This window comes from Meriones unguiculatus, chromosome 15, assembly GCF_030254825.1.
Source record: "Meriones unguiculatus strain TT.TT164.6M chromosome 15, Bangor_MerUng_6.1, whole genome shotgun sequence".
Classification (NCBI taxonomy): domain Eukaryota; kingdom Metazoa; phylum Chordata; class Mammalia; order Rodentia; family Muridae; genus Meriones; species Meriones unguiculatus.
This window is the reverse complement of record NC_083362.1, coordinates 17,394,269-17,407,628: the sequence shown is the minus strand read 5'-3', so window position 1 is coordinate 17,407,628 and position 13,360 is coordinate 17,394,269. Positions and strand designations below refer to the sequence as shown.

Sequence of the window (13,360 nt, the reverse complement as noted above, 5' to 3'; positions counted from 1 at the left end):
GTAATAACTTGGCAGATATGTTTTTTGTTTACTGGAATAGTTTTAGGACTGGAGGGATGGCTCAAGGATTAAGAATGTGTATTGTTCTTCTTCCAGAGGAGCCAGGTTCAATTCCCAGCACCCACAGGGCAGCTCACAACCTTTGTAACTCCAGTCCCAGGGGATCTGATTTTCTCTTCTGGCCTCTATGAGTAGTGCCAGCACATGGTGCACAGACATGCATGGGAGAAAACACTCACACACATAAAATAAAAAGAAACAGCTTTTAGCTTTTGTTAAAAATTAAATATGTATGTATTTTCTTGTATTAATAATAATTTAGTCAATGTAAAATGTTGCATATCCAAACAGAAGAGCAACATGGGTGCCTCTGTAGCTGTCACCATAGTCACTGCTCTCTTGCTTCATGTAGTCTCACATTTCATCTCAGTATTTGGCCATTTAAAGGAAATCACAGATAGCATTTTATCCAAAAACACTTTAGCATATATTGGTAATACAGGGATTCTTTTTTTTTAAAAAAAGAACATTTTGATTAATTCACTTAAAAATGACAGATATTAATATTACTAAATCTACTGTGGTCCTATGCTTGCAGGTTAAGCAGTTTCTGTTGGTTTGTTTTAGTCAAGACATAACCTGAGACATAAGTAGCATTTGAATAACTATCTTTTAGTCCCTAGGTTGTTCTTCCTGTTTCTTTCTGAAAAATAACAGTTGAAATTAGGTAATTTGCTATATGTAATTGTATTCCTTCAATTTTGAGTTTTTCTTTCTTCTTTTTTGTCTGATTTTTTGTTTGTTTGAGATGTGGTCTTACTATGTATCCTTAGCTGCCTTGCAGCTTCTTCTGTCGACCAGGCAGGCGTTGAATTCACAGAGCTTTGCCTGCCTCTGCCTCCAAGTGCTGGGAAAAAAGTGTGTCACCACACATGGCTCAACTTTGAAGTTTTTGATAAGCAAAAACTTATGAAACACATTTTCTTATGTCTTATGAAATACATTTTCATCTTTTTTTCCTATAAATTTGAAATTGGATAGATCTAGAGGCTTAATTTGGTCAAGAATATATCGTAGATGTTTCAGATCAGGGTGTAAATAACTTCCTATTGTTTCATATCAGGGCATATATAGTGCTTGTTTGTGTTATTTTGATGTTATACTTTACTAATTACTTCCACAGTTGTCAGAGTCATCTGTCAGATTTCCACTTCGCTTTTTATCTAGTGTTTTTATCTAGTGATTGCTGTTTACTACTCGGTATGAATGTGTGTGTATGTGTTTGTGTGTCTTTGTGTATTGTGGTGTGTTTCATATGTGTTGTATGTGTACTTTATGTCTGTGTTGTATGTGAATTTGTGTATTGTGTGTTACAAGTGTTTGTTGCACTGTGTGTTTGTGTGGTATATGTGTGTGTTGTATGTGTGCTTGTGTATTGTATATGTTGTATGTATGTGAAAGTGTGTGTTGTATGTATGTGTTGTGTGTGTGTTGTGTATTGTATGTGTTAGAATGTGTGTCTGGGTAGGATAGAGATTGATATCAAGTGTCCTTAGTCATTCTTCACTCAGATTTTTGAGGCAGGGTCTCTCTGTGAACTCAGGGCTATTTCAGATATACCAGGTGACCTGTGTACTTTTGGAATCATCCTGTCTCTGCCCCTCCTCCCAGGGCTGGAGTTACAGGCACCTGCTGCCATGCCCGACTTTGCATAGGTGCGAGGGATTTGAACTCAGGTTGTCATGTTTTCATGACAGGTGTTTTACTCACTAACCTATCTCTACAAACCAAAGGGATGTTATTTTCTTTTATTGGTATTTCTTCAGTGGAAATTCTTTTATATCTTTTATTTCCTAATGTAGTTTAACAAATTATTTCTTGTCAAGTAGAATTTCTCCCTTGCCTTGTCTTTCTCTGCACTCTCCCATGTACCTCTTCCATCTCTCTTTCAAATTTTTGGTCTCTACATTCATGGTTATTGTATGAAATATGTATATAAATACACATTCCCAAATATAACCTGTTCAGAGTCCATGTAATATTATTGGAATGTATATTTTCAGGGCTGACCAAGTGGGTCACCCACTCCTGGCAGTGCTCTTTTGCCTCTCCTCAATTACTCTATATTTCCTCCATTAAAGAATTACTTTGAGTTTCTATCTTAGCCCAGTCAGAGGGACAGCCAAAATGAAACCAATGCAGATGCTGAGAAAATGGACCCTGCAGACCCTTTTGCTCTGCTTATGCCCTTATGTACTACAAACCACTTCTGAACTTAAGGCTTGTGGTTCACTGTGGAAGATGGGGAGGAAAGACTGCAAGAGCCACAGGATCAGGGAGTGTGCTATGACAGTGTCTCCTAGGCGTGTGGTATTCTTGATTTGTCTTTTAAAGGAAGTGTACGTGTTTTTCTATCACATTGAATGTATCATGGATTTAAAGCTGATTTTTAGTTTATTGACTAATTTTTTTGCTAAAGAGTAGTTGTCACCTATGGGTCATAAAATGCATATAAACTAATCTGTTAGAATGTAAACTGTTGACCAATTTAACTTTAACACTTAATTTTTTTTCTGTATATTATCTCTTTGACAGGTCACAAAAACAGAATTGGAGAAATTAAAATCCAGCTATCGACAATTAATAAAAGAAATGAATTCTGCCAAAGAGAAATATAAAGAAGCCTTAGCCAAAGGTATGACAGGCAGCATTAGGAAAAGTCTTTACTGTGGTGATTTCTATTCAATCTAGGGCAGCTTATGTTCTAAAATCTCAGAATATATCAAAATGGACCAGTTGTTGAAATGATATAAATTCTGTTTTGTGTTTTAAGAGATTCTGAGTGATTCTGAGTAGTTCACATTAGCAGAATTTTAGTGTTCGTAAAAGGATGCAGGGAGTGTGTGTGTGTGTGTGTGTATCTTGCATTCAGTTTACTTAATTAGAGATTATTAAGTGAGAAAAACAGTATTCTGTGTGTTTAGAAGTCGTTTCAAATGCTTTTGCCTTTAGTATTAAAACAAAAAGATCATTTATGGCATAATACTTCCATTACAGATTAAGTTTCATGTTTAAATTGTCCTAGGGCTTTCTTAAAGTCTTAGGTGGGAAAGAGGAGCACACTGTCTCCATTTCCCAAAGCTATTCCTGATTCTAGTCATTTGCTGTGCATTTTTAAAATTTAAGCTAGAATTCTGTGAGCATTGGTTTCACTAGAGAATCATCCTAGGTCGGGAACGGAAGCTTTTGGGTCTCTGGAATGGACCAGTGTTTCCCATCTGGATTAGTGTAACTTCATGTTTTAGATTTAGACTTTTGCTCTTTTATTAAAATTTTCTTAATTACTAAATAAAAGTTCACTAGACACCATTTTTCATTCTTACCTTTCTCTTTCAATAATACACTTTATATATCTTATCATATATTGTGTTAGTCAACAGAAAACGAGGGAAAACGAGGTCAGCACTTTCCCCTTGGGTGTATTTTAAACAATCAAGCTACTGTTGCTATTCTCAATCAGACGTGAGGCTGATTGAGAGTCACCATCCTCCTCTCTCTTCCTCCCCATCTTTCCTTTACCTCCCTTTCACATCCCTTCCTCACTCTCCTCCCCATCTGGTCCTATCCCATCCCATCCTGCCACTTCTTACTGTTTCTTATTGAATTTCAGTAGCTCTTTATAGAGAAAATTCATTCATGTTCACGGTTTTGTTTTTTCTTTATGTATTTCCATGCACCTTAATGATTCTGAGATTGTTGTGTCCTTATTAATTTAGAGTGGTTTTTTTCGAGTTTCATCATCAGTATTCATTTCTCATTTTGAAGAATGATTTAGGTACTCAGAAAGCATTCTCTCTGGTCCCCAGCATTACTTTGTTTTTTAATTTGTCAGCATAGTTAGCTTTGTAAAGTTGATTATTTCATCCTTAGGCAGGCCTCCACAGTTAATGACATTATAAATCCATATGAGACCCCGCCCAGTGCCAGCAATGACTTGATGACTTTATGCTAATTCAGCTATACTGTTTTTCACATTACTTTCATATCTATTGGTGAATGACTGGTAAGCAAAGGCAATTCAACACCAGGCTTTGATACCTGTTTTTAATGATGTAGATTATTTTTGTTTAAACACAAAAGCTATGTTGTAATGTTTTAAGTGGTCTTTGTACTTAATACTTGTTTTACAGAAATATGCTCATAGGTGATTCTTTTAGAGCTAGTGAAACACTATTGTAGCAAGGCAGTGGGAGCATCTGAAGACAGTGCTTTTAGTACCTCTTTCCCTCCACCTTCCTTCCCTCTCCCTCCCTCCCTCCTCTTTTCTCTCTTTTTTCTCCACTCTTTCTTTCTTTCTCTCTCTTTCTTTCTTTCTTCCTTTCTTTCTCTCTCTCTTTCTTTCTCTTCCTTCTTTCCTTCTTTCTCTTTCTTTCCCTCCCTCCCTCCCTCCCTCCTTCCCTCCCTCCCTCCCTCCCTCCCTCCCTCCCTCCCTCCCTCCCTCCCTTCCTTCCTTCCTTCCTTCCTTCCTCTTATCTCTCTCTCTTTTTCTCTTTCTTTTTTCTTTGTCCTTCTTATGCTGGAGATAGAACCTAGCTAGAGTAAGTGTTTTAACACCCCTGAGCTGTACCTGTAAACCCTGAAAAACTCTCACAGGCACACATGTACACGTTTTAAGTTCATGTTGGGAGAGTAGTTGAAATCAGCCATGTGATTTCAATGTCTATAGTCTGGTTAGTTTTGCTTTTATCCAGTGTTCAATAAAACTTCATCATTGAAAGTGGAAGACAGAAGCACTTGACCTTAACTCTTAGCCTTCTCTCATTGTATTCAGAGATGTTCTCAAATCTTTTGAATTCACTTTTTCCCTCTTTTGATCATGCTACGGAACTATGCATCATTTTCACCTGTAGTTTTATGTTTAGGCACTTACAGTTCTAGATGTAGCCCACTTAAAAAAACTAATTAAAAGGGGGTTTAATTTTTTTCTATTATGTGTCTGAATGTTTTGTGGTATATAGGTATGTGTAGCACCTGTGTATCTGGTGCCCAAAGGGGCTCAGAAGAGGGCATTGGTTTCTCTGGGACTGCAGTTAGGGGTGGTTGTGAGCCACCATGTGTGTGCTGTGTGCGTTGGAAACACAACCTAAGTCCTTTGAAAGAACAACGAGCTATTTTAACCCATGAGGCCTGAGAAATATTTTAAGAATAAGTGTCATGAAAGCTAATTTAAAAAAAATTAAGCAATATCATATTGAAACAGATTGTATTAAATAAAGTAGATTTAAATATGGTTTTGTTGGAAGTTTCATAGTTTGTTTGAGGACATATTGAAGAATGAGAAAAGATGTTTAGACAAATTTCTTACTAATTATATATTCAGATGCAGCCTACCTAACTGTGTGGTTAGAATTACTCCAGAGTTTTCTATTTACCAAGCCTCAAAATATTCTTGCCAGTATCTGTGAAGCCTTCTCTGACATGACTATAAGACTGGAGGCTTCTGTGTTGTCACCCATCCTACTGCAGAAAAGGAAGTGAGATTGTTTCACAGCCATTACAGTCAGCTTAGGAAGGCTCTTATTACCCTCTTCTCTTATAAGAATAGAAGCAATCTTTTCCTAATTATCCATTCTCTTTGAGGAAGAAGAGAGTGATTTTAAGGGATTGGCACATCCATGATCATCTACAATCCCTTATCCTATCCAGAGAGAATAAGAAGAACCTGTTGCTGGAACTATAGGGAATAGCTTCAGATCTCATTCAAAAGGAAATTTTTCTATAATTGGGAAGCAGATTTCCTTAAATTCCCTCTTCATGCATTAAGAATAATTTTGTGAAAACAAAACAAAACAAAAAGAATAGTTTTGTGATATTTTATAGCCAATTAAAATTGATCAGATCTTTGAATTATTTCTTTAGAATACTTTAAACATGAAAACCAGTTCGGAATGAGTCCAGCCTTGAGACATATGGTTCAATGTATGTTTAAATAAATCTAAACTTTAAGAAAATGAGCAAAACTTAGGAAGGTCTTTTACTTGATTTCATCAAAGAATTCACAAAATGGACAGCCATCATTCTGATACAATATTTATATATTAGAGTCATATATGAGTGGGGAATGAAAGTCTTCTAGAAAACATTCTGGAATTCAAATTTATACCATCTTGACTCACCTCATGTCTGAAATGCATTTTGGATATGGTAGTTGCTAAAAGCCACATTATAGTTCAAACTATGGTTGCTGTGGTTTCCATCTAGAATGTCCTCTAGAATCTTCAAGTTTGGTTACTAGCCAGTGGGCATTGGGAAGTTGGGTTATTGGACCATGAGGACTGTAACCTCATCAATGCACCAATTCATTGATGGATTCCTAATTCAGTGCTTATTGAGAGGTGATAGGCACTCAGGAAGTGGGACCTGGTTCAAGTTGGTACATTGGAATTTGTGCACAGGGCCTTGTACCCAGTTCCTCTGCCTCACTTCTGCTCCTGTCAGGAGGTGGTCACCTTTATTCTAGTGTAGTCCCTCTCGGTTATGTCCTGTTCCTCCAAGGCCCAGAAACAGTGGAACAAGCTAAACAAAGAGCCAAGCTTTCCTCTAGGAAGTTGTTTTCCTAAAGCATTTCATCACAGAGGAAAGCAGACCAGTAGTTCCTGACCCCTGGCTTTGTTAAATGCCCAAAAGTGAATACCTCTTAAATCTACTCATCAGTGGATGATACATGAGTGCTAGCCCGTGGCCTGTATACATTCCACTGCATTTAATAAAACAGGAACTTCACAAGGTTATTGTGAATAATGGCTCTCTTAGTTATTTACCTAATTTGCATTGTGTTAAAGCTTTGTAGAAATGCAATGACTATTAAGATATTCTCCTTAAAGACTGAAATATTGTGTGCAATAGAAATGCATTTTTTTAATGTTACTTATATAAAGTGAAAGTATAATAATTTGTTCGCATTCTTTTTTTATTTTATTTTTTTTATTTTGTATGAGCAAATCTGAGTGGCACACAGAAAAATATTAAGAGAAGTTACTTCCTTTGGCTCATTTTCCTCTACATTTTGTGTGACGCTCTTTAGAAATGTAATTTTTGGACTTAAGTTACTTACTAGATAGAGAAAATCAGAAATGAATATTAACAGTATGCTCTGAACAGCAGATGGCAAAATTCTAATCTTTCTTTAATTATAAATTAAAAAAAATCCATGTAGGTTTACATGTAGTTTTTAAAAACATTTAAATTCATACATTAAGAACAACTTTTTGGGACTAGAGATATGCTAAGAACATAACAACCTAAGAACCCAAGTTCAGATTCCAGCATCTCTGTAAAAAACTCTCTATGACTTACATCCCAGCGCTGGTTGGCAGAGGCAGGCCCATTGCTGAGGCCTGAAGAGCAGTGAGCTCCATCACTGCTGAATGAGAGGGTCAGTGAGAGCCTGACTCAAAGGAGTGAGATGGAAACCAATTAAGGAGAACTGCAGGAATCTTCTCTTGGCCTCCATACTTCTATACATACACACACACAAGTACACACACGTGTGTGCACACACATACACATGTGCACACACATACACACGCACATGTGCACGTGCATGTGCATGAACATACAAGTACACACATGAATGTGCATGCACAGACATCAGCACACATAGGTACACACATGTGCATGTGCACACAGCACGCATAGGCACACACATGTGCACACATGCTAACACATTTGAGCACACACATATGTAGTACACACAAGCACATATATGTGCTCACATGTCCACTTTTGCACACATACACATGTACACATGCTTACACATATGAGCGCACACAAGTAGACACATTTGCACATTTATGCACACATGTGCACACGTGTACACTTGCATGTACTGTACATACAAATTTGTGTGTGTCTACGTATACATGTTAGAACTATTTATTGGTTTCTTTCTATTTGCAAGCTGCTGGATTTTGAAGCAGAGAGACAGTAGAAATTAAAGTACTTGTCTCTGTGAGGCTTGGGTTTTCAAGCAGAAGACAAGTAATTAGCAGGTAATTGAAACATTAAAGGGGGTTGGAGAAAAGGCTCAGCAGTGGCAAGAGTGCCTGCTGCTCCTAGAGGGGAGCTAGGTCCTATATTGGCACCCACACAACTGCTTACAACTGTCTGTAACTCCAGTTCCAGGAGATCTGGCATCCTTTTCTGGTCTCTGTGGGCACCGGACATGCACATAGTGCACACACATACATACAGGCAAAACGCTCATACATGTTAAATGAAAGCAATAAAATAAAATTTAAAAATGTTTAAAAAATTAAATAATCAGTAAGGTGGGGGAAAGGAAACAGGTAGGTGGACGCGGCGCTGAAGCTCATTAGGAAAGGCTTATGGACAAGTAACCGTTAATAGAGGCAAAGGGAGTAGGGAGCTGATCAAGTCTCCTTGTAGGGCAGAGACTACTGTAGGTAGCGGGACCATCGTGTGCACATGTCTTCCTGCACTGCTGAGGAAAGGGGTGGCCTGTCGAGGGGGTCAGAGAGCATCTGCCCTGACAGCTGGCAGGGAGCATGGGCTATTTCCGATCATTACAGTAAACACCGGCTTTTCCTCTGAGGAAGATGGGATGCTCGTGGAGGGTTCCAGCAGAGAAGCACTGTGGACTCGCTTACTAATGAGATAATTCTGCTCAGTGAATGGGGAACAGCGTGAGGGTTGCAGGAAGCATGGAAGGAAGGATGCTGCTTGCTTTCAGGCTACTGCAGTGATCCAGGCAGGGCCCTCCTGGATTGTAGTAGGTAGACTAATGTGTGCGAAGAATGGTCAGAATGGCAACTGACCTTTTAATGGGAAAAAAAACACATTAATTCTCTGTGTGTGTATGTGTGAATGAGTGCATGTTTGTGGATATGTCTCCTCCAAGATCAGAAGAAGGCATCATATATCTGGAACTGGAATTATATATAGGTAGTTGTGAACCACACAGTGAATGCTGCAAACCAAACTCAGCTCCTCTGCAGAGCAACAAATGCTCTTAACTGCTGAGCTGTCTCTGACAGTCCATTCTTGTTATTTATGGTAGTTACATTCTGTAAAGTGATTGAAAACAGAACTGGTGAATGAATTGTTGCTCTCAGGGGAGGAAAAGGCTTAGTTCATGCAAGCAAGATCATATTTTCCAAAATCTATGAATACATCTCTTTTTATGTGTATTTGCACAACACCTTTAGTGTATATTTTTCATTATTATAACAAGTAGTACCTTAATTTGTAATTAAACAAAGCTTATCCAACGTAAGTGTTTTATCCATAAAGCACATAGGAACAGGAGGCAGCCTCTTAGACAGTAATGTGAAGAAGATTAATAACAAATATACCCAAGAACTGATAGATGTAAAAAAAAAAATGAGTGGGTGAAAATTGAATGAGTGACATCATATTCACATGTCAAGGTTTTCTCTAGAAGGTACTTAGTGATAACAAAGGAAAATAAAGTCACCCAGGCATAGTGGTGCACATCTTTAATCCCAGCAGTCAGGGAGGCAGGGGCAGCTGGGTCTCTGTGAGTTCGAGGCCAGCCTAGTCTACAGAGCAAGTCCAGGACAGCTGCTGCTACACAGAGAGACCCTGTGTTGAAAAACCAAATGAAATCAAACCAAACCAAACAAAGCCAAACCAAACCAAACCAAACCAAACTAAACTACCAACCAACCAAATAAACAAAACAAAAGAAAATAAAATTACAACTTTGCTGAGAATCAAAAGCATGTGCTACCTTAATCCTCATGGCAATTGTACATTGTACAAAACCACAGTCTGTTGAACTCATAGTCCTGGCGGTTCCTCCCAACACTGGCCATCCCCATTGCTTTGAGTGGTTTGTGTTAGAATAAATCTCATATCATGAGCTAGGAAGGAGGGAGCGACCGTATGCTGCAAGGGCAGACACCACTGTCTCAGCCAGGACACACTGGGGACCAAGCCTTTAGCATATTCAAGATCCATTTTAGCATTTAGTTAAGGGAGAGTAATCTGTCTCTTCGTTAACTCAAGTGCTCAAATGAGCATGGTCATCTGGGGGTGGATGACAGCACAGCCATTTTCACATGAAAGCAGATAAAATAGAAAACAGTTGCTTTGTTTTCGGACAGTAATCACTTATTATTATCAGGGCACTTTGTATCATGATATTTAAGAAATGGTACTCACTTCAGAAGTTTATGTACCAGTGCTTGACTTTCTAGATGAAATTGAATGAATAGTCTAGCTTGTCTGTTGTAAATGTCAGCTTTACATAATTGCATTTTTCTTGCTTCATAATACTGTTTATGGCATGACATGTTGTATACACACTCTGTTATTACAAAACATTAAACAGATTTGTCAACAACTAGTGGTGGAAGAATTATAATTCAATCTCTATGAATTTCATTATATGGAGGAGGAAAAATTGGATGTTTTCCTCCTTGTTAATTGGCACACAAAATAACTCCACATATTGCTCCAGGGTTTCTTATCAGCTAAGAAAAATAATATAGCAGCAAAGGTCTGTGAATAGCAATTTGTTCACCTACATACTTTAAATTACCTTTAACTTTATTTGTAATTATTATTATTATTAAATTTTTATTTTTATATTAATTACAATTTATTCACTTTGTATCCCAGCTGTAGCCCCCCTCCTTCATTCCCTCACAATCCTGTCCTCCCTCCCTCATCTCCTCCCATTCTCCTCTCCAATTCCACTGATAGGGGAGGTCCTCCTCACCTTCTATCTGACCCTAGCTTATCAGGTCTCATCAAGACTGGCTACATTTTCTTCCTCTGTGGCCTGGCAAGGCTGCTTCCCCCTCAGGGGAGGGGGGTGGTCAAAGAGCCCGCCACTGAGTTCATGTCAGAGACAGTCCCTGTTCCCCTTACTAAGGTACCTTCTTGGAGACTGAGCTGCCATGGGCTACATCTGAGCAGGGGTTCTAGGTTATATCCATGAATGGTCCTTGGTTGGAGTATCAGTCTCAGAAAAGACCCCTGTGCCTGGATATTTTGCTTCTGTTGCTCTCCTTGTAGAGCTCCTGTCCTCTCCAGGTCCCACTGTCTCTCCCTTCTTTCATTGGATTCCCTGCACTCTGCCCAAAGTCTGTTTAAGAGGCTCAGCATCTGCTTTGATATACAGCTGGGTAGAGTCTTTCAGAGGCCCTCTGTGGTAAGCTCCTGTAATTACTTTTGAAGTATATCAGAATATATGCTAGTGATCTGAGTTATTCTGAATCAGATAGGTATAATTGTATTGGTTTGTTTTTAAACAAATAATCTTGTTAAGTGAAAGAACTAGCAATTTTCTAATTTGTCTTTATTTTATTCATTTTTAGTTAGCATACAAAATAATGGGCTTCATTGTGACATTTTCATACATATGTATCATTGTACTTTGTTCTTCCTCACCTTCCCCAGTCCTCTCCCATCTCCTCTATCTCACTCTTGCTGGTCTCCTTCATCTCCCCGAATCATCCCACCTTCTGCTTTCAAGTTACATATATTTCATCATCCTATCTTATGCTCTTCTTTTGTTTTAAGTATTTGATATTTTGGAGTTCACTTACATAGTCTCCATGTGGCTGAAGATACTTATTCGTAAGGCAAATCTATAAGAAATGCAATAGGGTTCTTTTCTAAATTGTGACAGTTAAGCAGTTCATCAGAACTCTACCTCTAAGGCACAGAGCAGTAGACAGCTTGAAAGAAGTCTGTGTTTGGTGCAAGCATGCTTCACAATCAGGTAAATGGGAAGGGAGTGGTGAGGTGCACTTTCAACCCAAGCTCTTCTAAACTGTAACTTCAGATCTAATTTTAAACCTCACTCTTACGGTAATGCAATGGATTATTTATTGGATGTTTTCAAAGGCAGCTTATTTTTTAAACTTTATTTATGACTGTCAATAAGCCGTTGGTAAGTAGATGTTGTCTACAATATTCCTATTTAGGTTGCTGATCATATAATACAACTAATTCAGCGAAAAGAAGCAGCTGGGAAATTAAGTCTGCTGTTATTTTGTATTATTAACACCTTAGTGAGTTGAGTGTTGGGTATTTAGTGAGTCATTCTACACCAGACAGAAAGGCAGATGGGTAGTGTGCAGTTTAAAATCTGTGCAAATAGGAAACAGATGGGTGGTTTAAATGTCCCCATGAAAATGTGTGGAGAGATGACTTCTGAAGTTAGAAAAAAAAAAAAAAAAGGATGAGTTAGGGTTCCTAATGTGTAATGTGAAGTTACACATTACTAACCTGTGTGATTATTGTGCTCATTTAGGACATAAAATGTTCCATCCTATTGTAGTCAAATACACAAATTCCATTTCTTTGTAGTTTAAATTTTGTCATACTTGATCTGCCTTCCCCCACCCCCCAAATCTGAGAAATACATTAACAGGGGTAACATTTTGTAAAGTAATTTATATAGTTACTAAAATTCTTGTGTGTCAGAACGAGCTATTAGTGGGGCTAGACTTATTTCTGTAAAATGCTTGTTCATCTTATGACAGGGTCGGCTGTGGTTCTGGTACTTGGCGAATTCCAGACTTGTGGGTCATAGAGACATCCTAGTCTGTAAGAAAGATGATTTCCTTTTATTTTTCTATTTTTAGTAGATATTAGATGTTTAATATGTTCTTTGAACAACTCATACATGTGTGTGATGTATCTTGAATCACATCCACCTCCGACTCTCCCTTGGTGTCCCACCACATCCCTGTTTTCTTTTTTCTTTGGGAACACAACTGAGTACCATTAGTGTTGCCCATATGCATACAAGTGTGGCACTAAACCCTTGGGGCATGAGTAAGGTGTTAGTGGTCACACCCTCAAGAAAAAGAGACCTATCCAATAGCCATGACCCCAGATCTCCTCTGCTGTGGGCAGTTCCTCAAGCGGCCTCTTATCCATGCTGGCATTTTAACTTGTCTTGGTCTCAGAAACTTGCTGTCAGTTTCTGTGTGGAGCAGCCATGCTGTGTCTAGAAGGCAGCCTTTCGCAGTGCTTCTGCCCCTCCTCTGCCCTCGCATTTATTCCTTTGATGTGCTTAGTTCATCTGCCTTATACTTAGAGGGAGAGATGAGAAACAAAAAAGAGTTGCATTTTTTCGTTTTGTTTTTGAATAGTTGTGTGTGGAGGATGTCTAAATCTCTTTGCAAAAATCTTCACCTTTTCTTGCTATTTTTCACTGTGACTAGAGAAATTCTCAAACAGGTGATAATAACAGGTGATTGCTTAGCTGAAACAGACTGACAGCAAAGGAAAGCTTTTAATTCTTAATATGCTTGTAAGTGACTATTAGCCATATAATACAGGATAACTGTCCAAAATC

At 38.3% G+C, this 13,360-nt stretch overlaps 1 protein-coding gene across 4 annotated transcripts in view; it reads left to right on the top strand.

The window, feature by feature from the left end:
- The window catches only part of Fer (FER tyrosine kinase), a 304,379-nt gene that overhangs the window by 34,812 nt on the left and 256,207 nt on the right, over positions 1 to 13,360 (top strand). For all 4 annotated transcript variants that reach the window (XM_060368266.1, XM_060368267.1, XM_060368264.1 and 1 more), the window contains one exon: positions 2,596 to 2,695. In XM_060368266.1, the coding sequence (XP_060224249.1) occupies positions 2,596 to 2,695 (100 nt within the window). The remainder of the gene's footprint in view (positions 1 to 2,595; positions 2,696 to 13,360) is intronic.